Source organism: Heterocephalus glaber, unplaced genomic scaffold, assembly GCF_053883595.1.
Source record: "Heterocephalus glaber isolate CG9 unplaced genomic scaffold, H.glaber_assembly_v1.0 deba00001481, whole genome shotgun sequence".
Classification (NCBI taxonomy): Eukaryota; Metazoa; Chordata; class Mammalia; order Rodentia; family Bathyergidae; genus Heterocephalus; species Heterocephalus glaber.
This window is the reverse complement of record NW_028258317.1, coordinates 57,977,895-58,002,255: the sequence shown is the minus strand read 5'-3', so window position 1 is coordinate 58,002,255 and position 24,361 is coordinate 57,977,895. Positions and strand designations below refer to the sequence as shown.

The 24,361-nt window shown below is 38.8% G+C and overlaps 1 protein-coding gene across 1 annotated transcript in view; it reads right to left on the bottom strand.

The window, feature by feature from the left end:
• Positions 1-8,772: 8,772 nt before the first annotated feature.
• Positions 8,773-24,361, bottom strand: part of Rorb (RAR related orphan receptor B) — a 203,814-nt gene continuing 188,225 nt past the window's right edge. Inside the window, exon 10 of the mRNA XM_004862519.3 lies at positions 8,773-11,906. Coding sequence (XP_004862576.1) covers positions 11,751-11,906 — 156 coding nt within the window. The 3' untranslated portion in view covers positions 8,773-11,750. The remainder of the gene's footprint in view (positions 11,907-24,361) is intronic.

The window sequence follows — 24,361 nt, the reverse complement described above, 5'->3', positions numbered from 1 at the left end:
CTGGGAACTGTGACATGCCTACCCGGAAACCTCTTCTGGGGTGGGAGCTATCTAGAATTTCTTTGTCATGGAAAGTCTTCTCTATTAATTTTGAAGGCTAATTTTACAGAATATAATTGACAATTGACAATTATTTTCTAGAGAAGTTCATTTCTGATCATAGCTAGTTGGTATTCTATGTGCCTCATCTTTTAATATTGAAATTTCCACTAGATTTTGAAAAATTTCTGCTATGATCTCAGTGAATACTTTTTTATTCCTTTTGAGTCATCTTCTAATTTTTCTTTATTCCTTTATTTCTAAGGTTGGTTTTGTTTGTGTCATAGCAGTTCTTAGATCCAGGTTGTTTGGTGTCTTCTCATGTAGAAATTTTAATCCTAATTTCAGAGAGGAATGGTAAATTGAAGAGTTGAGAGAAAGAAAAATTCGAACCTCCCTCCCCCCATTATTCTAAAATAATTGGTTTTGATAAAAATACAGCAAGGTAAAAATTTTTTTACAACATTTAAATGATGTAGAATCAAGAAATTATTTTAACAGTGTTCAGGGATCATTTTAATAGTAAATATATTAATGACTTTTACTCACAAAATTAGAAATAGCTAAGGGCTCAGTATCTTTAAATACAAACAAAATAATCAAGTTTCTGTGTGTGCTATTTGTTTAGCTTGTGCAGTATGAATCAGGCTATTTGAGGCATAATGAACAAAAATTTCCTGGACAATGATGTGGATGTTTGGTTTGAAGAGAGGAAATTTTCATTAGCAGAAGGACCTGAAAGTTACTATTTACTTTGGAAAGTTTTTCCTAACTTGACTTTCTCTATTTGCCTACTCTACCCAGAGTCTGCTCAGTTCCACCTTAAAATATTATATTTTACCTTTCCAAAGGGGAAGAAGCCAAATGGCATGTTTGGGGACTCAAGATGTGAGGTTTATAATGTGTGGTTCAGATAGCAAGTACAGAAATTGTGAACAAAGTCCTGATAATACCAAGAGGTAGTTCAGTGTGGATCATAGCTCTGGTAAAGTTGCCTGCCATTTTCTAACTTTCTTCTGAAGCCACTTGGAGCTGTAAAAGGATCATTCATTCCCTTCTTCACACTTCTTTTAAATATTTTCACTTGGGCATGTGAAGGTGTAAATTTTCTTGGCTCATGTCTGAATACACAGTGGTACATTTGGTTCCTGAGAAAAGTACATGGAAGGGTGATTTGTTAGCCATGTTTGAGTTTCTGAATTCCCACTTAATCCACCACCTCTGTCAATTGCTTCTAAAATTTTCTTTGGATTACTTTTTCCCTTCCTTCTGTCATGTTATTTCCCAATGCTGCTTTGGTTCCTGTCTTTTTCAGTAAGAACAAGCTATGAGATTTGGGGATTGATTGTCAGTCCATTATGCAGATTTTAAAAGAATACCCCTACTTTCTTGAAATCTATTTGAAATATCATCGTCTAACTGGATCATAGGAAGTTATAAAATATCACTGGAATGCACACTTTGTAAGTATGGAATATTGTCATTTGTGAAAGGATATATGGGATATTAACTACTGTCACCTTAGCATGCCACCTTATTTGGAGATAGTGTCTATTATGACTTGTATCTTAATGTCTCCCCAAAGCCTCATATACTCATAGGTGGGGCTTTTGAAAGGTGGTTGGATCATGGGTTATGATATTGGGATTAAGGGTATGTGACAACTAAATTAGTCCACTGATTGATTTAGCATAGTTCTGGGTGTGGATAATGGGAAGTCCCACCCTGGGTATGGGTGGTACCTCCCAAAAGGCTTGTTGCCTGGATGGAATAAAAGGGAAAGGGAGGCTTGCTTCTGCTTTGGTGCTTTTTGCCTCCTGTAACAGAAACACATGACCATCACTGTATGGTTTCTATCTCTTAAAAAATATGTCCTCTAAAATTTCTTACTTGTGCAATGATATCAAGAAATCATCCATCCTCCAGATTATTTTTGACTGATATTTTGTGAGTTGTTCAAACCACTCTGGAAGATTTGAAAAGTACCTGCTAAACCAGACTTTTATGTCAAATTTGTTTTTATAAATTTGGCTCTCTGATCTCTGTTTTTTTGTTTCCTGACCAGCTGCATCTTCTGTGAAACTCTGAGAAGGTGTATTTAACAGCTCATATCCCTCCCACTCAAACTCCTCCTCTTATTGCTTTTGGTTAAACCTCTGGAGAAAGTAAAGGAAAGAAAATTCTTCAATGCCCATTGCTAATGGGCTGTCATTTTCTTCCTTGTAACAAGTTGAAAAGCATATTTATGCTGGTGCCTTGCTGGAGAAAGGCTTACCTGCCCAGGGCAGGGGCAAAACCAATGAGATGACGACAAACAGATGGGCAGCTAAAACTAGAAAAGGAGAATGGAAGACCCCAGCACATTTGGTTGGTACACTTGTGGGATGCTTATATTATGCTATGAACGTGGGTGCTTTAAAGATCTGTGAGACATTGCTGTCAAGAATTTTGGTCTCTTAGAATAATATTTATTTACCCAGTTAAACTTAGCAAGTTGAAGTTCAGAAAACAAGGAGAGAAAACTTTTTTTTATGCTGGAGATTGAATTCAGAGCCAAGTGGATGCTAGACAAGTGGTGTATCACTGAGCTGCATTCCCAACACAAGAAAAAACTTTTCTAACAGAGTGGTTTTGTAATCTGAGTCACCACCTGCTAAGATGGTATTAGAGGGTTTACTTCACTTCTATCTCTTCTCTGATTGTGTCAAGGGGCTGGTGTCACTTGGGGAATGGGGACAAATCCCATCAATCCCCTTTGATACCAGCCTGACCTGCCTCATGCACACTAGTCTGGTGTGAATATGAGAACACATTGCCAGTTTTTGTTTTTTTTTTTAAAGGTTTTTATGCCATAACGGGCAAAGCATAGTGTTCGAAGCCAAGGAGAGCAGTGGGAGATGAAGAAAAGATGAGGAGACCATGAGAGAAGAATGCATACCACAATTATGCTTGAAAGTTGGGACCAGGTGGAACCAGAGCTTGTGGGGAGTTGGAGAGCTAATGGCCACCTGGAGCACCATATGCTCTTTATTTATAGTGGAAGGCAAACAGAAAAAGAAGGCAGGGCAAATAGTGCTACATGGCCTACCAGGCCTAGGCAGAATGTAGCATGATTGTTTTGTGATGGGGCATGAGCAGGAAGGGAACAGGGAAGGATACAATGTAACTGTCTCCTGGGGATGTGCCCTCTAGGGTCTACAAACAGACTGTGTCTGTTTGACTCTAATCTTAGTAGGGAGGAGAAAGGGAGCAGGGAGGAGAAAGGGCCATCTTCAGGCTGGGCCTGGAGCAGCTCTATGTGTAAAACAAAGGATTGAACACTGAAAGGGACTAATTCATAATTTTTGGTAATGCTGTCAGACAGAGGTTAATAATTGTCATATTCTGTGATCCAAACTGAATTTAAAACTGTTAAGTTTCATCTTATTTTCACTACTGCCTCAATCTGGGTCTCTGAAAAAAACTTTAAATGACTTCATAGTGAAGAATTCTGAGATCAATCATAGGTGTCAATGGACAGGAACTAGGGATAGGTTGTGATAATATGGTCTCTCTGAGTAGACACTGTGGACCTGATTAGAAACCAGGTGTCATAAATGGTGTTGTTGCAGAAATACTGTGTCTGTGAAACTTTACTGGGGTCATAGGGGATACGGATGTCTTGAGTGGAGATGTTGCTTGAGATGTTCTGCAGAATTTTCATGGGTTCCAAAGAGAAGTTGTAGGAACTTTGTAGAAGGCTTTCTCAGGCTCATCCTGTTGTTTAAATCAATGTTTTCACTTTTTAAATCTGTTAAATTTTTCTTTAAACTATTTTTCTTGGCGTATTTTGGCTCTAGGGACCCCAGCCTGCAGCAACTTCCAAGCACTCAAAACATTGCTAGCCTCTTTTAGTATTGTAACATCACTGGGAAGCTCTGATTATCCTCAATTGTTACCTACTACAGTGCTGCTCCAAATAAGATTTAGACCATTCATAGATTGGTAGGCATTGATTTTAGTGGTGCTTTGTTAAAAAAAAAAAGGTCAGGTCCAGAGACATAATCATTATTACTCGAAAGCTTTCATCAGATGTAGGGATTGTCACATTCATTTCAGACAGGTTGCAGCTTACTATCACAAAGCATTTGCAAGGTGGTTGCTTACAGCTCTGACCCTGAAAGTGCTGAGAAAAGGAGAGCTGGTATCTTTCAGAGAGCTCACTGTCATTTTAATTGCAATGTGGTCAGGTATTCGGCTGGAAGGAAAATTGGGCCTTTTCTCAAAGAACAATTCTGACTGAGGCCAGGTCTGGGAGGACCTGGATTTTCCAGGAAAAAATCTTAGTCATAATTTACTGGAAAGAGGACAACTCTGTAGGTAAGAAACCCAGAAACCTTGTTGTCAAAGTCGAACTTATCTGTCCTTTGCACCCTCTCCTTTTTCCCTGGGGGTTAAGAAGACCAGCAGGCAAGACTTTTTTCTTTTTCTTTTAATTTTGTTCAGCATTAAAGGAGGGAACTTCATAAACATTGATTGTCATTTACAGAAAACATTCAGAAATCATGTGTGCATCATCAGGGAATGCTAACAGTATTCAACTAAGAATTTACAGGACATAAAATAGGACAAAATCTATTACATTCTAAAGTAATATAAAACTCTTTTTTCATTGTTAGGGTGTGCTGTTTTAATCTAGTATATTTATAATTAAAAAAAAAGACCTCAATGCTTACTTCCTAAATGACTCAGGCTGCAGTTTTACTCACATATACAGAAATTAGGGCTTAGATATTAAACAAGGAGAGAGAGATCAGAAGATTGTAGCTTTTAAAACTATATATGTCACTGGATTTATTTGTAGTTTGCTCTTTGCCTCTATAGGCTGATAAGAATACATGGTAATAATGTAATTAAGCTCCAGAAAAATCAATGGTTGACTACAGGAGGCTTTATTTTTTTAAAAAAGTAAAATTATTATGCTTTCCAGAGTGAATAATCTTATTTTACATATTTGTGGCAATGCAGCTTTTGTGCATTGCCAACAGTGGTGTGCATGCTAATGAGATGCAGAAGGTACCCTTCCCGGCTGCCCCTCCAGGTGTAGCTGTGGTCTGCAGGTACAGCCAAGCCCCAGACAGCCCAGGGTTCAACCTCTGGAGAACTTAGAGTCTCCACTTCCCAGGTGTAGGCTGGAGCTAAGGTTAAAAAAAATTAAATCTCTGAATGTTGGAAATATATGAAAATCATTTCTCTCAATCCTAAAAGCAAGGAAGCATTGTCAGGGATTTAAAAAATATTGGAAAGTCTCATTTAAATCTAAATATCTTTTTTCTTATAAATCGATCATCATAAAATACAAACCTTTTAAAGTCCTATTTGGGATGCAGGAAAAGCATCAGTTTCATCAGACCTGCTCCTGCTTGTGTTGCTATACTCATGACACCTTAGATTTTCCTCTCTTTCATTTTCTCCCCATCCCTCCCCCAGGTTCTTTACAATATTTATTTGGTGAAGGTCAGTTATGGCTTCAGCAAATGAGTGGTCTGACCTCAGGTTATTAATAAGAAAGAAACATGTACAAAAATATTTTGTTCATCAGAAAGTGGAGTTTGTTTTCCTTAAGCTATTCCATGCAGAAAGGATTTGGACAAAGCCTTTTGCTACAAGGAAAGATGACTTAGATAACTTTTTTAAAAACTTTCCTTTTTCATATTGTTTAGTTCAGATAGAGTTGGTGGTTCCTAAGCCAATCTTCAGTAAAAATTCTTTGGAGCAGAGTTAATTGACAGCCTTGTCCCTTTCTCAGTTCTATTACAAAAAGCATACCCTTAACACCAATGATCCCTCAGGATGCTTAAACTCTGTCCATTAAAAAACTGAGAAGTACAGAACACTCAGAAAGGAAGTAAGTACATATTTGCTCTTTGTTGTTTTCCCCCTCTAAAAAAATTTTTACAAAGTCTTATGCTTAAACAGAGACATAGAAAAATCAGTGTATTCACTGTCCCCAGTTATTTACAGCAAAAATTACAGAGACAGCATACATTGTATTAGACCTTCCACAAGCATATATTAAAAGTAATTACATTTGAAAAAATATTTTTATTTTTCCTCTACATTTCTACAATACATACTCAGTTTTCTGTGGATGTAGTTTTCATTCGCGTGTGTGTGTTAATCAGATGAAGCAGACGGTACTGTGTTTGGATGTGGGCTTTGTAGCTTTCATATCTCACCTGTGTCTACATGTGGCTGTGACCAAGGCACCAGGATGCTCGCCGTCAGTCACACTGGAGAAGTGTAGTCAGATGTAAGGATCATGCTGCCCGGTTAGGAGCAGACACCATGTGTTTCCCTGACCTGGGCATATTCAATTCCAGTGCTTTACTTTTTGGTCAGAGAACCAAAACTCAGATGCTTTCTCTGATCCACTGGAGGTCATGCTTGTGGTCATGCAGGAGGCAAAGATTACTGGGGCCAATTCACTCTGGAGGAATTTCAACAGCTTAGGAAAACAGTGCACAAACAGACAACCCCCACTTGCTGCATAGGAACCTATGGTCTGCACTTGAGAACGAGAGAGAACTACACTATCACGATGGCAGAATAAATTCTTCAGATACGTATAACTAAATGAGAGTACGGGCTTGTCACAGGTATTGAAGCCACACATTTGGAGACCTGTGTTGAGACTCAAAAAACCCATAAGTTGTGCATTTTACTTTCAGAGAAAAGTGGCAAGAAGTCTAGCCCCCTGCTCTCTGATTGATAATGGGAGTTCAGGCAAGACAAATAAAAGTACCTCTTATAAGCCATTATTAAGTTGAATTGTCTTCATTTTTAGACTATGTTGTTCAGCTAATATATATATATGGAAACCAAAGTGCGATTCAGAAGGGAGAGAGCTCTGTACCTTCCCTTCAGCATTAGTACAATTCCAATAGTGCCATTCATGGTTGAATCTGGCCAGACTTGCTCCAGCTGAACAGGATCCTAAATGTGATTTTTGATTTAAACCAGAGGTGAGGAGCTGGCAGTCCATAGGCCTCTCTTCTGTTCAGAGATGAGTTTGTTTCGTCAGTGTGAAGCTCTGAATCACTTGCCACCATTTACAACTCAAGAGATTTTATAAAATTCAGAAGAAAGGCTGGGCTGGGGATTTAGTTCAGTGGTTTCCCTGTCTGCTGCACAAGCGCAGGGACCCGAGTTTGGTCCCTGGTACAAAAAAAAAAATCAGAAGAACACAGCTTCAGCCAAGTAGCAGACTTCAAATTTAGGGTGGGGTGTTTCCCTGCCAGCTTGCCATCATGTCACCACACTGATCTGTACCTACTCCCTGGCCCTTTTAAGCTTCTGAATTTTTATCCTCAGCTTTAGATGAACATAAATCTCTGGTCCCAAGACTAACCTCCCCCAAAGGTTGTCAACTCATTCCTGAAATACCCCTGTGGGTTCCTACACCAAGCTTTTACTGTAGTTGCCCCTGGAACCAGCATTTGCAAAGAGAACATCAAATAGCACCTTATCTAGAGCAGATGGCAGGCTTTTCCCGCTCCTTGGTAAAGGGACATTGCAGAAAGGCTCACTGCAGATGCACAGTTCAAAGTACTGCTGTCCTATTGAGTGGTGCTTCTGTTGGGGCACAGACATCCTTGCCTGAATATACTACCCACTGGAGTAACTTCACTGGAAACAAAAGTTTACAGAGGAAAAAAAGAATCAGGAAGGAATGATTTCTTCTAATTTCCAAATGCAGTAGAAACCTTCCTTGGTTCTATAATAAACAGAGACAAATACCATAGAATGACCCTGCCATTTGCATCTGGCTGGTGTTTTTGAAGAAAACACTGGCAAGTTTTAGGTTGTCTTTGGGACACAAAAATGGATTTTGCATTCAAGCCTGGCACAAACAGCATGGTAGAGAGTTAAGAGTTGTCTCTCTGTCTTCATAGTTTTCTCCAGTTTAGCTTGACTGCTAGAGAGCAATGTGTTGAAAAAGTAAGTCATGATGGAAATGTTCTGTTCTCTACCTGGCATCTTTTGCTAATATCCAGACTTGGTTATAATTCAGGGTCTCTTAGATTCTCCCGAAGAAATCTAATTATCCAAGAGGCCATTGTATTTTCTGTTTTACTTACAAGTTCTTTAAGCCAGAGCTCCAAAGACAGTGTTAAAACAAAGGAAACCCAGAACGGATGTGTTTATAAACTACATCTCTAAACTCTGTTTTTAGTTTAGGAATAAAAGAGTCACAGAAATAAGGATAGAAAATGACCCAAGTCACAGAAAACTGGGCTGTATATGGGAAGTCAGACTGGATTTAGAATCCCTTTATTCTCCATTTTCCCTTGAACATTTGCCCTTCTTTTTACAGAGCACAGGTACATTCCTGTTTGAATTCACACAGCTCCACTTCCTTGTCAAGTTCATTGAATTCCAGTTAGATTTCTGTATTTTCCTTGCTCAGGACTCGTCCAGGAAACTTGGGTTTGCTGGGAGTTAAATATGTCTATTCCTAGAAATGGGGCAGCTAGATTATTTGGCTCTTAGCAGATTTTAGAGAATGAACTAAGTTGTTCTTACGCATGTATAACTTTTAGGCAAGTAGATTCAGTTTGTGATGAGAATTTACACACTAGTCTGAAAGCCTTGTCAGAAAGGTTCTCTCACTGGCATATTAATTCATGCCATTTACATTTTGTTATCATTTTCCTGTTTTTTCCTCCTTCTTGATGTATCTTTTTTTTTTTTTAAATGAAACATCCCTGAGCGGATACAGTGCAATGTCTGCATTAAGCAGTGATTGTCATTTACAAAGCATGAAGCGAGACACACAGAACACGAATTCCTTCTTCCAGTGCACACCTTTGCATGAATGTGTTGTGAACACTTGTTAGTTCCCTCAGAAGAGGGAAGGAATTAAGTGCTGGGGTTGCATGCTAGAAAGAAAGATATTCATACCACAATTTTAAAACATCTTGACATGTAGTCACAGGGAATGTTCAAAGGGCAGTTTTTAAGGCTTTGTTACCTTTAAAAACTTGACTTGAATCTCTGTTAAGGGAAAATTTGGCAACTGCAGCCAAACTGGAAATTTCTTTCTCAACTGAAGTGGCTGAGCAACATACTGGTTTCCATTGTGTTGTTCTGGTTCAGTTGCTAGCTCTGTTTCCTGTCTCCTAGCTTCAAAAGGTTCATGCTGTCCCAGTGAAATGCTTACACTAGTGGAAATGACAAATTCAAAGCCAGTAACTCCTGAGGCAAGTATGAGGAGCAATCTTTTTCCTACACCACCCATGGGACAAGGAAGGAAAAAAATTCTCTGCTCCTTCATCAGTTGAGCCAACTTAAATTCTCTAAGGTAAACTGGAGGCCACAAATGATTCCCTTTGCAACTGAGCAGGAGTTACAGGCTGGCAATGAGAAACACTAGGCCAACAGAACAATGAAAACGAAGTTTGACATAAGTTCAAAGCTCAAAGGGAAACACCAAGTAGACACATTAAGCATTGCCTATCACAAGCCAATCATAAAACATACATTGCATTTGGAAACAGCTTGGTTTAATTGAGTGCCTTCCATTACCCTGTTTTCCTAGCAATCAGTAAAGTAATCTTTCCATTAGAAGGAAATATGACTCTTGGAATTAATTCTTTATACAAAGAGCTAGCAGGAGTGACATTTACACCAAAAACAATTGAGTCCCTGTAGCAGCATAATAAGCAGTCTACAGCTGTCTTCTTAGAACCAAAGGTAATTTGGTTCAATGTAGTTAAATTAATTGAATATAACAGTAATTGAGAAAGAGATTCATTATTTTAAAGCCTTTTTGTTTTTCCCCAGTGGTTTGGAATTCATCAATCATGAGGTGAGGAAAGGCTCCATTTTCTAAAAGGAAAAGACTAACTCAACTGTTTTGATCATCAGTCAGGAGTTCTGAGGCAGATACCGCTCAAACATGAACTTTGGGAGAGCATAGGATATGAAAAAAAATCAAGGTTTCCATTGATGGAATTTACAAAGCAGTGTGTGTGTGTGTGTGTGTGTGTGTGTGTGTTTGTGTGTGTGTGTGTGTTTGACAAGAAAATGGCAGGCTTTGTGAGCTGGAGGCTGGGCTACACGTACACAAGAATATAATTTATAAACAAACTTCTTCCCTAACTTCCTTTGTGTCAGATAATATCACAGGCATAGGCCTCCAGGAAACAGGCAGAACATATGCCTTGGGATTTATGGTTTTCTGATGCTTAAATTCACTGGAGAGCTGGTGAAGAAGGGAGAACTTGTATAAGAAAGTCCACATTTTGTGATTTTTATGTCACCAATTCACTCTGTGCTTTTACAAGTTGCTAAAACAATCCAGCAGTTGTTGACGGACAATGTAATTTCAAACAACATAGGTTATAGTTTTGGCATGGGGTATATTAGTTCCATGGAATAAACACGTATTATTTTTCAATCTGTTGATTTTTTGCTAAGTTTCTGTAATATAGTATTTTGGACTTGAAAACAATTATTGGTCCCAGACTAGAAGGACATACAAAGTCCTGCCTCCTCACTTTTTCTAACAAATGTAGAATGAAAATAAATAAAAAAATTATTTTTTTACTTTGCATTTTCTATTTCTGCCTTTTATTTGCCAAAACATGGTTAGACAGAAAATGTTCACATGAAGTGGCATTGGGACCCTGGGTTCTGATTTACTTTTTTACTATAATTTTACTAGAAAAAAATGCTGGTGGTCATAATCCACAAGACTGTATTTTTTGATTGACAATGATAAGCACCAAAGTCAAGGTTTTTTCATAATTGGAAATCCAAATTCAAAGAAAAAAGTGTTTAATGTATTCTGGTGAAAAATAGAAAATATTTAAATGTTTGGTCAAAAAAAGTCCTGGCTCTTACAACATTATCTGCAGCCCAATTCTTAAAACAGGAAAATGGCTTCAAATCCTTTTTTTCTCCCTCAGTATGTACCATCCTGACAAGGCTTTGATATCATTGATTGAAACAGCATTTTTTTACAGAGGCCATATTGAGTCCTTTGTAGAATTGGTACCATCCTGCCATTGACTACAGATGAAAACTAGGGCTGGAAAAACAAAACCCTGATTGTCTAACATAAAAGCAACATGTACCACAGAAAGTAAATAAAAGAGCCTGACTGAACCTCCACTGCTAGTAGGAATGGTATTTTAAGCCACAGTGCATGTGCATGTATAAGTAATAGTCATATATAATATTCTCATATATTATATACTTATTACATACGCGCACAGAACTTTCCAAGACAGCTACAATTTACACATGCATCAACTATCTAAAAACATAGAAATAGGTAAGCCTATTAAGTAGAATTTTCTTAAATTATATTTGAACAATCAACAGGAAAAGTAATCATGTAAAGTACCGCTCTGTTCTTGTATATATCTACAATAAAATTCTATAAACAGTTGTCTCCAAAACATACCCGAATAAAATTAAAAAAAGATAACACCCAGTGTCCTATATCTGTATATTTGTGGTCATTTCAAAAACAAACAAACAAAAGAGCCCCACTCAGGTGCATATTTACATTCTTCAAACTGTAGCGGTGAAAAATAATTCTATTAAGTGCAGGACATTCCTAATGTTGCAGTAGTGACATTTTTCTTAAGTCTTCATGAACACATTGCTTTTGTCTTAATGGTGATGCATTCCATGACTATGAGACAGTTTTCAGGTCTCCTTCATTTGCAGACAGTGGCACAGTCAGGATTAAAGAGCTCCTTGTATAACGGAGGAAACAGTGTATTCACTATGTCTGGATGAGATTGCTTAAATACCTGCAGCTTCTCCCCATGCAAGTTGCACACGGCCGTGATGGTTGGCATCTTGGCTATTAACTGTAGAATGGACAGACAGGGAGGGAGACAAAGAAGGAAGCTCATTAGTGCTCTGTCTTCTGAATCAGTGTCTTCTCTGGTCCCAGATAAAGGTAAATGGTTTTGGAAAAAGATGTTCAGAATAAAAGCAGGCTCACTTTCAGCTTCTCTTTAGAACAAAACAGCCCCACCTCAACTTCTGAAGGAAAAATCAAGAGAAAGAAAGAAAGCAGGGCCAAGCTTCCTGATTCATTGTTCTTAAATAAAGTAATATGGGAGGTTGTCTAGTTTAATATTCATGAGTGGGTGCTCTATAGACAGGCTGCTGGAGTCAGAATCCTGCTTCCAAAATAGCTTAACTACAGCGTGGCTGTGACACACTTTCTGTCTCAGTTTTCTTATTTGTAAAATGGGCTTTCTAGTAATATCAAGTTAATGGGGTTGCTGTGTTGACTGAGTAATAATTTGTAGAAAAGTGTTAAGAACAGGGCGGGGAGCATAATTGTTCGCTATTCTTGCAATCCATCATTTCCTGCAGATTTGTATGACATGAATATTAGATTTTAGCTTTGGAAGCTGATAATGTTCAAAAAGTATAACCAACTGTGTGAGGTCCATAATTACCTGCTTTGGTTGGCACTCAAATCCACTAAAATCACCAGTGTTCTCCAAATTCTTTTCCAATTTAGACATGAAATGAAAACTATCCTTAATTAAGAAAGAATTTTGGAGGTCCCTGATGCTTAGCTTCCTTAAGGAGGCATTTTAAAAATGAGAGAATATACATTTTATAATCGCTAGTTTTAGATATGTATGTCTCAAATAGGGTACAGGTTTTTGAGTTAATACCCAGAAGTCAATATTTTATAATAATTTTAAAGGCCCACAGTTTGCTAAATGCTATATAGTTTGTAAGAGATGAACAATTCCAGCTTTTAAGATACTTATAACTTAGGAGCATCTCAAATCCATTATGTCAAAATTATTTTAAACACACTTCCTTGTGATCATTTTACTGTGAGAAATGAGATACATTCTCATTGAAAACAAAGTTAAGGAAGACAATCATGATAGTTCATTCAGCATATAGTTGCTATATCATACACTCGAAAATGTTGATGCTAAAATACAATGAAATAAAGCCCATCTCATAACCAAGTAAGCCCATCACCCTCTCCACTCCTGTTCAGCAATGAGAATCCATTTCAGCCTTTGAAGTAAGAGGAAATAGATAATTGCCTTGTGGTTTTTCAAAATCAGAAATTTCCATTCTTTTATTAACTTTCCTTTTAACAACTAATGACTGCATAACTATACTCTGAGCAATTTAAAAATAGCATCAGGATTAGAGCTGTTGACACACACTAAAGGAATCTAGAATACATAAAGGCCTTTGAGGACTCAGGCTTTTCAACCTATCCATCTCCACTGCTAGTGAGAGAGGGGGCAATGGCTGGGGGTTTAGCTCAGTGGTTCTGCCACCTGCCTCACAAGTACAAGGTCCTGAGTTCAATCCCCAGTACCAATGAAAGAATATAGAATGTGTCTATAGAATGGATGTTAAATTTTACATTGAGAATAAAGACTTTCTCTCCAACATTATGAATAAAATTTTTTTCATTCATGATACTCCATGATTAATTGCATGTTTACTATGTAGCACGGCCTCAGCTAGACACCAGAATGCACAAAACAGTTATGGTTCTTGTTTATAGTCTATGTGTGAAGACAGATGGTAATAAAGTTACCACACTGTCAAAAGCAGACAGAAAAGCTGTGGTGAGAGCCATAGAATGGTGGCTCAAGAGGGATAGCTGATAGGATAGCCTCACTTTTTGTGATGGGCTGGAGAGGCTTTCTTGAAGAAGTGACAATGACTCTGATCTCCAAAGGAAGAGGAGACACTAACTAGGTGCTGGAGGAGCAGATATATGATATGACCAGGATCACAGGCTAAGGCATTGTGGAGCTTGGTGCATTGAAAGAAGTGAAGGCAGTGTAGGGTCTGTGCAGCAGTGGTGAGTGTGTTTGGGGGTAATGATGGAGAGATGCACATGGCCACATTATGGGAGCCCTTGCGGTCGATATTATGGTCTTTGAAAGAGTTTTAAGCAAACATAAACACAATCAGAACCTTGTTCTGAAAGATTTACTTTGAATCCAGGGTGGAAAACTGTCTTTTCTATATCTTCATAGGTAAAGAGTGTATGTGTGTCCACTTAACCAGAGTCCCTTGGGAAATTATTCAAGATTTCTTAACAAGCTGGCTCACAGAAAACGGCAACAATTTAGGAATGCTTCTTGTACATTACAATTCTCCCTGAAATAGCTATTGAATGCAGACAGGCTTTGAAAGCTTTCTACAATCATTTGCCCTTGAACTGGTAATGTGCAAAGCTCCTGAAACTTCCAGATGCAGCCCTAATGACCATCAATTTTGAGCGTGCTTCCTGAAAATGCAGATCATTGGAACCTACTCCTAGGGGTTCAGTCTCACTAAGTCTGAGTGGAGCTCAGATGCCATGTTTGAAACAAATATCCCTGGTAAACACTGATGTTGTGGGACCCTGAGATAGATTGGAAAACACTGCTCTGCAGAGGTTCAAATCTTATAAATTTATAACTGGCTTTCAAAATTGAAAAGTAAACTTTGTATTATATTTTAAAAAATTCTGTTAGCTGAATGTTGAATTGACTGGTTTTTAGGAAGCAGACAAGGACATTATTATATCTAGAGAGAAGTCTGTACTAGCCTACTTGTACTCTATGATGAGGGACAGGTAATGATATTCCTGAGTCTGCTGTGGCACACAAACACTGCATAGAGAAGACTGTTCTGTGATAAAGCGCATGGGGCTGGGGATGTAGCTCAGTGGTGCCGCACCTGCCTGGCAAGCACAAGTTTCTAAGTTAGAGTCCTGGTATTGGAAAAAAAAAAAGAATGTACAGTGATTCCTGGTGTGTAGTGGAGACAGACATGGTGACTATCATAAATCTAGTCCAGTACTTCTTTCAAGGAGAGAAAGCCTCAAGTCCATGATACGCATCAAATGACACAGAGGGAAAAACTCACGGAGGGTTCAGCCCTTTATCAAGCACCAAAAAGCAAGGCTCAGTATATGGTATGTTAGTGCATGGGAAAACCAGCCATTTACTTTCATTGAAATGAAAAACAAAATTACATAGATTTTGCATTTTCTTATAGTAATCAAGTTGCTCTTTTTATCAACTGTGATTTACTAAGTAGACTCCCTTGTACTACAACTCTTCAATCATCTTTCTGTTCCTTGAGTGAAGGGGTGGTATCAGAAATTAAAGGTGTAAAGTAATAACGGAAGCCCTCCTATAGCTGTTCATCTGACTGAAATGTAGGGAAGTGTTAGCTTTGGAAAGAGAACATGGACTCTTTCTCCTTTCTCTTAAAAGCTGGTATTTGTGAAGAGTTTTGTTCGTGCCTAGTTCTTCCCTCTTTCATGGGGTTTGGATGCTGTCTTCCTCACTAATCTGCAGAATGGGCTGGTTGGTTAAAGAGCACATGAACCATAGCTGCAAAGAGCACTGACAAAGGCAAAGCGCTTCCTCAAGCTCCAAGCTCTCAGCAAAGGCTGTGGAGAGGTGTTGTTGGATCACTTGTGAGCAGAAGTGCTGGCAAGGCATCCATCATTCTGCAGGCAGCATGGGCCAGGAGGCTACACAGAGTCAGCGGTAGCCCTTGTCAGAGCCCAGAAGGGTCTGGTGGAGGAAGCAGCAGACACACACTTATTGCTCATTAATATTATGTACTGCAGCTCGGAGACTCCCATTTCAAAGGGAGCTTAGAGCAGCCTCAGCAGCAGTTAATGGCTCAACAACTTTTTAAACAGTTGGGGAGGTGATCCAGAAGTGCTTGGAGATGGAGGGGGTAGTCAATTTCAAATCATCATGAAATTCCTTCATGTTTGTATAATCCCCATAGCCGAAGTAGACAGAGGCTCTAGACGAGGCAGTTCCACACTTGTCTCTGACTTATGTCAAGAATTTCTTTTAAGAAGGAAGCTTTAGCTTATACCTACAGAAATCTACAAGAATAACCAGCTATTTGAGAAAAGATAATAATTTTATGTTTCCTTCTAGAGGGTGGTTTTAGGAGAGAATTCACAATTTTGTAATTGGTATGTTTGATGGAAACATGGGACATGCAGAGGGTAAAACTAGCAATTGTGTGCATGTGGGCTTTCAGATCATCAGGGTACCTTCAACCTGCAGCAAGAAGCCAGCAATGATTTGATCAAAGTAGAAGAAATTTCCAGAACACTCATTAAAACAGGGTACATAAAGTAAGGCTGAAAGCATCCATTTCCCCACCCCCTTCCTTCCTCCCTCCCTCCTTTCCTTCATTTTTTTCTGGTTCTGATTTTTGTTTAGCCAAAACCTTGACACTTGGATTAAAATATAATATTGAACTTGAGATATCTTTTCATGTCATCAGCCTCCATCCTACCCATCCTTGGCATCCATATTGTTGTGTATGTTCTTTCTATAATGGGCATCACCAGCAAAAGTGGAAGTGGACACTTGATTTAGCTGTGGCTAGAATTTAGAATCAGACAGAGCTAGCAAGACACTTTCTAAATGTAGAAGAGACTGCAAGTAACCCAAGGAGCTAAGAGCTGGCTATATTTCATCATGTGGAACAGGGAAGCAAAGAAGACTGGTATTCAGGAAGGGAGAACACTGAAGCAGATACTTAAAGAGAGATAAACATGAAATGGAGAATTCTGAACATTCTCAATTCATAGTTCCAATGGTGGCAGAATTTCTGACTTTAGTTTCTGTGATTATTTCTTCATTATTTTACTTGACTTAAATTTTTTTGGCTTAAGCTATTTGGAACTGGTTCCTGTTACATGTAACCCAAGAATCCTAATGAATACATAAACTTGCAACTTGATGAGTGAGGAATAATACCAAAACCTGTCTTCTCATTTACAGACCTTTCATCTGATGGACAAACCTTGGAATTTTGGGCTTTCAGACTTGCAGTGTATGCTACCAGACTATAAATAGCTAAAATAGACAGAAATAGCCTGATCTTTCACAGGACTTCCTGAAGGGCACTGGCATGTGTTTGCTATCCATCACTCTTTCTTTCACTGGTGCATCATGCATATTTGTAATAAATGTGAGTTGAAGTAGATAACTATCCCAGGAGGGAGCCATGCTTCTTGAGTAAGGATTTGAAATTTTAAAATTTGGGATCTTTGTTGAGTTGTTTTCTGTAATTTTGCCCACTTTTGCATTTTTTTATGTGTATTTATCATGGAATAGAGGCCTGAGGTGCTTCTAGGGTGCCCTAGAAGTGGGTACACAGGTGCGGTAACTTTGGCATAATTCACTGAATGATATCCTTGTGACTTAAGAACTTTTCAACACGTGTTTTAGGCTTTAAAGAAAATGTGGACTTGTAAAGTATAAAAGAAATAGAAATGGGGGTGGGGAGGCTGAGGTCACAGGTCACATCATCTGGTTTAGGGTTCCTCAAGTTCTGATTGGACTCATCGTGCTAATTTCAAAATTAAATTCAACCCAAATCTCCGGTCCTACCTATTAGGAATGCTGACACAACACCTGGTACATTGCAAGAAGACTAAGCAAAATTCAAGAAAAAAACATTCCATGATAAATCACAGCATAGTCTAATTTGATCTTACAGAGAAAGCAATGAAAATCAACTGTAGTTTCCATTGATTTCACAATCAGTGTGTGCCTTAGACTCTGTCAGTCCATGTGATTGTCTATCTTACATCTGTATCATAACAATATTATTAATGAGAATGGGCAGAAATGATTCTTTTCAAGTAAGATTTCAAATATTAGTATGTGACATCTTTAAGCTTTCCATCTTTTAAGATTTTGTATAGTAACTTGGCATTGGTGTTCATAGAAAGACAAGCTTGTCTCTCATACTGATGATATGGTTTTGCTGTCTGTATGCTAGATACAGACTTAGGAATTAAGAAGGTCATGCATCTGTTGGCATGTACCTTTCTCAGCTCAGCCTCCTGCAATTCTCTGAGGGAAGATGGGAAACTGCCAGGTGCCTGAGCACAAGGGGCCTCATTCTGAGACTGTCAAACATTTAGGAGTAGGTGTTCATAACTTAATTGCTCTGGTGCTGGAATTGGCCTAATTTGGTTTAAATTCTGGCCCTCTCACTTGCAAGCTGGTTAACTTGGGGTGAGACACAGGACAACTGGAATTTTCAATTTTCTCTTTTGTAAAGTGGGATAATAAGATTGTAGTTTTGAGAATGAAGCATCAATCTATTTAGGTTCTCTCAGCACCATGCATGATGCATAGTGGATGCTCAGTCAGTCTAAATTATCATGGCTGTACTCTATCAGTCATGTGATTCTGATCAATCATTGTTTTTCATTGTAGTCATGGAGGTACTTGTTTTTCTTTCCTCCAAATCGTATGAACTTACAATAGATAAGCACTGAGTTAACAAAAATGATGAAACTTAGAAACTCTTTCTAGCTCACCCTACTTCTGTGTGAGTGTTTCTTAGGTGGCTATGATGCTGTGTTCCGGTAGTGCGTCATATCCTGCACAGTTCAGGCTTCAGACTTGGTCTACATAGTCTCCCACCTGGAAGATGAAGACAATACTTGGTTCCCTTACCTAGGTAAGAGGGTTTTGCTCAGATGGAGTGAGCGAAATGAGAGGCCATGTCTTAAATAGGCAGGAGAGGTGAACAATTTTCTTGTCTGAACTTCACAGAGTCTAGATTAGCAACATACAATAGAAATATAACGTGGGCTACTGATGTCATCTAAAATGTCCTACTAGACACATTAGAAAAAACAAAAAGAAATAGATGAAATGAATTCTATATTTTATTCAACTTAAAATATAATATAATTATAAATGTAATTTCAAATATAACCCTACATGTATGAATTAAAGATTTTATCTTCTTTTTTCATATTAAGGCTTTGAAGTCAGTGTATGGAATCCCAGCGGCTAAGGAAGGGGACACTGGACAGCAGTGTGTAGTTAGTGCTGGGCACAGCCAAGTGAGTCAGAGGCAGGGACCTGAAGGACACCCTCTTCCCCTCATCTTCCTGAGGCCTCGCTGGAAAGTGATGTACGTGTGCTGTGTTGGGGAAATTGGGCCTTTTAAACCCGATTATTTGGATTCCTGTTGATATTCTGTCTCTATGTCATAGCCTGTATGTGTTATGTGTTTTGGAGAAGTCGAGGTCCTTGGAGGTCTGGTTGGGAGTCAGGAGAAAGATCTGCTCTTCACTCTGGGGCTGTGCTGTGAAAGGGAGGAGCTGTCTCCTCGGGGCAACAGCAATAATCCAAGCTAAAGACTAGAAACAACGCTGAACCTCAAAGATCAGATTTGTCACTACATGTGCAGTTATTCTTCTCGGCGAAGCTAACCTTGTCACCCCACTGCATTTCCTTTAATGTGACATAACCTTAGATCAATACCTCATGGATGGAGGAATGTAGCTGAGATATTTTCATGGGTATCGAGGGCTTCAGAAGATACTGGAAAAGAAAGATAGGGTCTAGCAGGGAACAGGAAGTATCTTCCTGGTGAGCCAGGAATAGGAAGAGAGGAATGAGATTCTGACCTCAGCAAAATAACTGTAGAGCCTTCCATACCTTGACATTTTTTTTCCCATTGAGCTAAATCTTCCGTCCTTTAAAATTTTTTATTTTTAAATTGTGAGACAGGGAAGAATTTGAAAGGATTCATCAGTATACAAATGTAGGTCTAAAACCACCCAGAAGTGTGATGTGGCTCATGATTCCTGGACAGCTGATAGCTACAGAACATGGCAAGTCCTAAACATTTGGACATGTTTAGTGAAGTGAATGGAAGGCATGGACTCATTGAAGTGCTACAGCTTTGGCATCATAAAAAGCAACATTTCTTCTAGGCCTTCATATGGAATGCTGAGTGGGCTTTGGGGTCTGAGATATAAAGGTATTGTTAATGAGTTTACTATTACATAGCTTTGGGCAAGAAATCAATTCCAGGGTGTCCTATCTGCATGAAGAAATGCTGGGAAAAATAAATGCAGTACCTAACATTATTTCTTGACCCTAATTATCGAGGAGGCACAAAAGGAGGTGTCAAACTGGAGGAAGAGTAGAACTAGAGAAGGTCTACAGCAAACACGTCTCTAGCTGCAGGCCTGACCCACTTGAAAGCAAGATGTGAGCCAGACATTTGAATCCAAGCTTTGCCTTTGGCTGTGTGTACACCACCAGAGTCTGGTCCTAGCTGGACAGGCTTGTCCTTTCTCCTGCTTCTGTCCCTCTGGTCAGGGCAATGAGAAGGGCAGCTTTAGTGGCTTGTAAAGGAAGCCCATAAAACCAGAGAACTGAACCACCAACAGTCTGTACAGTTGCTGGACTCCCACCCTTTCCCCTCCCTCAGCAGCGGTTCTGCTGTTTTCTTTCAATGGAGCAAAGAAGAGCACAAGGGTTCTTAGTCCCCTTAAGTCCTCACCTAGAAAGAAAACCCATCAAAATGACTTGTAGAAGCCCTTAATGCACAAGCAGATGGTGTTCTTTTTGTGAGCCCGACAGAGATGCTGACATCTGGGCACAGGCTTCATAAATGTTGTACCCTCTGCAACTTTGGGTCTGGAAGATCATCTCAAAGGAAATGGCCATAGTGCACAGGATGACAACTTGAATATGCTAGATGTGGTGAAATTAATCTTTATCATCATGTAAAGTGGTAAAACAGGACTGAGGATTGGAAGGCAAAAGAAGCTGTGAAGAAGAACCTTTGTTTTTTCTTTTGGGCACCAAAGAATGTTCTACTGAAAGGACCTCAGAGACTATGCAATCCAACCTACTCATTTCCCAGACAAGAAAAATGAAGCCCAGAGAACAGATGGGCTTCCTCTTGTAGTCATATGGGGGCTTAAAAATATATGTATATATATTTTTCATGAGCTCTAGTGAAAATGACCAGTGTTATCTCATTTCCTGGCTTCTCAAATCCAGGATCCAGCCAAAGCTAACAATTATTTATAGTCTGAATATACCTTATACTTTCCTACTTCCTACCATCATGCCTATCACGTGGAATGCCATTCCTCACTCTTCTAACTTCCTAACTTCCATTGTTTGAAAAGTTTTCATCCTGCAGTGATTAGCTCATAAATCCCATCTCTTGGACAAACGTTTTGTTGCTGAAATAACATTTCATAATTGTTGTGGCCCCTGCAACTTTGGAGCTGGAAGATCATCTCAATTTTCTGTCATTGCCAACAACTAACATAATACTAGCAATAGCATTTATATATTACCAATTATGGACCGGGTAGCTTATGTATATTTTTATCTCGTTTAGCCTCCAAATTAACCACATGGGTACTATCTTAATCATATTGTACAGATGAGAACAACTAGGCACAGAGTTTGAATCAGGTGTCCAGGGTCCCTCAGCTAGCAGTGACTCTGAAAGCTTATTCTAAACATGGTACATGTCATCATTATGCTGATAAGAAGAGGAAATGAGATTATGTAATGTTTTTTTTTTCCCAGTCTTAAATCCCCTCCAACCAAAAACCTGATTAATATTTGAGGACTGCAACTTTCTAGTTAATGGACACAGAATCCTTGAATTTCCAGACTTTCCCTAGGTTAAAGTTTGGTCAAAAATATAAAGCATTGCTTCCTAAAGTTTAATTTCAGTAAGTGAATATGTTGGAAACTTTTCCTAGGAAAAGTTCAGTGGCTGTGTGAGCCCTATACCTGTATTTTAAGTCTGTTACACCTGGTCAGGCTCAAACTGGTCAAACAGTCCTTTGTGCATTACACAGAAGGAAGATTCACCTCCCCCAGTCTACTGGAGATTTCATCTGAGCCTCTGGACTTGAATACAATATTTTAGGTGTGTGTGCTTTTTCTAGAGATAGATTTTATAATGTTCACTGTATTCCTCAAGAGTTCCTTGAATAAGAGATATTAAAATTGGCCATCATGGGGCTGGGGATTTAGCTCAGTGGTTTCTCTGCCTGCTGCGCAAGCGCAAGGACCTGAGTTCGATCCCTGGTAGCAAAAAAAAAAAAAAAAAAAAAGATTGGCCATCATGGTCTAAGAGATATGAAGTTGGCAGAAAAGCTCCATAACTATGAAAATATAAGGAGATTTTTCTGAAAAGATGAAAAGAGTCTGTGGTGGAGTGGCATAGTGTCTTTTGGATTTCAATAAAACAATTCTTTTGGGAGTTCAATGATAGGAAGTCTATTACAGTTTGGATTATAAATGTTCCCTAGAAGCCCATGCACTAAAGGCTTGGTCCCCATCCCTTGGACCTATTGGGAAGTGGTGGAACCTTTGATGGAAGGAAGTTGCACCCACAGGGACATGTCCTTTAAGGGGACATAGAACCTGGACTGTTTTGCCTCCCTCTTTGCTTCCTGGCCACCATGAGGCACACAGCTTTGTCCCATCACACCCTTCCTGCCATGATGTTCTGCCTCACCACAGGCCCCCCCAAACAACAGAGCCAACCAACCATAGACTGAAATCTCTGAAAATGTGCATGGAAATAAAACATCCCTTTTTGAACTTGTTTATGTCAGGTAATTTGTCATAGTAAAGGAAAACTGATGCTGTGCACCATACACTTATAATGTGTTTGTCCTTAGAATATTAAAGCAGACAGCAACCCGAGAGATTCACCTCCACCTCTAGTGTTTCATGACAATCAGAGACCCAGACAAATAGAGTCCTTTATCTGAATCCAGATCTGAGATGAATGAATTCCAGTTGTGATTCTGCTTATAGTCCCTCCACATTAGTCCAAATAACATTATGGTAAAATGATGACTGTTACCAAGAAGGGTCCATATAAGAATCTAATATCTGTATATAGCCTGTGGAAGAAATCCTTTATCATCTGGTGTTATGGCTTGTGTATAGATGTCCCCCCAGGGCCTCATGCAGTCAGTCATACATGGGGTTTTTTCAGAGGTGGCTGGGTCTAGAGTGTGTGACACTAAGCTCAAGGCACTAGTATTAATGGTGTGAGAGCTACCTGTACTAAGGAGCCTGGATAAGATATAATGTGGGCGTTCCTTGTTGCTTTGTTACCTCCTGCCCACCATGAACGGTTTCTCCTCTGCCATGCCTGTCAGCCATGGCACCCTGCCTTGGAGCCAGCCAATTATGGGCTGAAATCTCTAAAAACTGTGAGCTAAATAAACCTTTCCCCCTTTAACTTTGGGTATCAGGTATTTTTGTCTTAGCAGTAAGAAAAAAGTAAGACATCTGGCTCCGAGTAATTTTATGCAGGAAATGAGCCTCTTTTAATGTTTCATCTGGTCCCCAGCTTTGCAATATTATCCTTTATTAAAAAAACAGAATTGTTTATTTTTCCCACTAAAGATAGAGAAGGGAGACTTAGGCTGACCTGTAGTCAATGTTGTAATTTGCTATCAAATATCTTTAACTTTTCACTTCCATCTTTTTTCTAAAACCTCAATTACAGCCCCACCAGGACACTAGGATGTAGAAAGTGGAAAAGCATGAACATTTTACCCTCCTGGGTTGTAACCATCATAATCTCACAACACATTTGTTCAAGACCAAGAAACTGTAATTATCATTCTATAGATGAGGAGGCCAGGCTTGTTGAGCAAACAGACAATCTTTCCAGACAGAATAGCAAGAACTTTCCTCTAACTCTATTTTTTTCTAGACCTTAATTTTAGCATAATAAATATAGAAATGAAAGTCCTTGGGAGATTCCAAATGCAAGAAACACCTCTCCACGTTAATTACCCAGATGAATTTATGCATGTATGCTGCCAGGCAACTATAGAGAACATGCATATATTCGTGTTACAATCTTTTCTGCCCAGTGAGTCTGAAAGGAAGTTGAAGTTTTGCTCCTGACTGGGAAAAAATTATGGTATAAACAATAGATTACATATCCTTCATCACATAATAAATGAAAAGTTATGTCAACAGGAACTATCACTGTATGGTGAGCATGAAAATGTTCTTCCTAGTGATGCGTTAATTTTAACAAAATGTTACCATAATGAAGCAGCATATTTAACTCATGGAGGTTTTTTATAGCAGTTCTCTGTATGTGCAAAGTAAAATCTGATGATGTCTCCAAATAGAGTCATTACCTCTCCCCTTTTTAAAATAAAGAACTTCAAGGGCAGAGTGGGAAGGCTTAATGACAAAAATATAAAGAGTAGGATTCCTATCATTTTTAGCCAAGGATAAGCTCAATTTCCCAGTTTCTTATCCTCTACAAAGTCCAGTTTTTAAGAAATCAGAGATAATTTAAAATAATGGTCTTTCTAAAAAAAATTCTAGTTTTTAAGACATCAAAGTTACTTTAGGATTTAAAATAATGCTGAATATCAATCACTGAAAATTCTTTCTTTTATGATCATTTTACTTTGGTAAACAACTTCTCCCAGTGGTCTTCATAACTA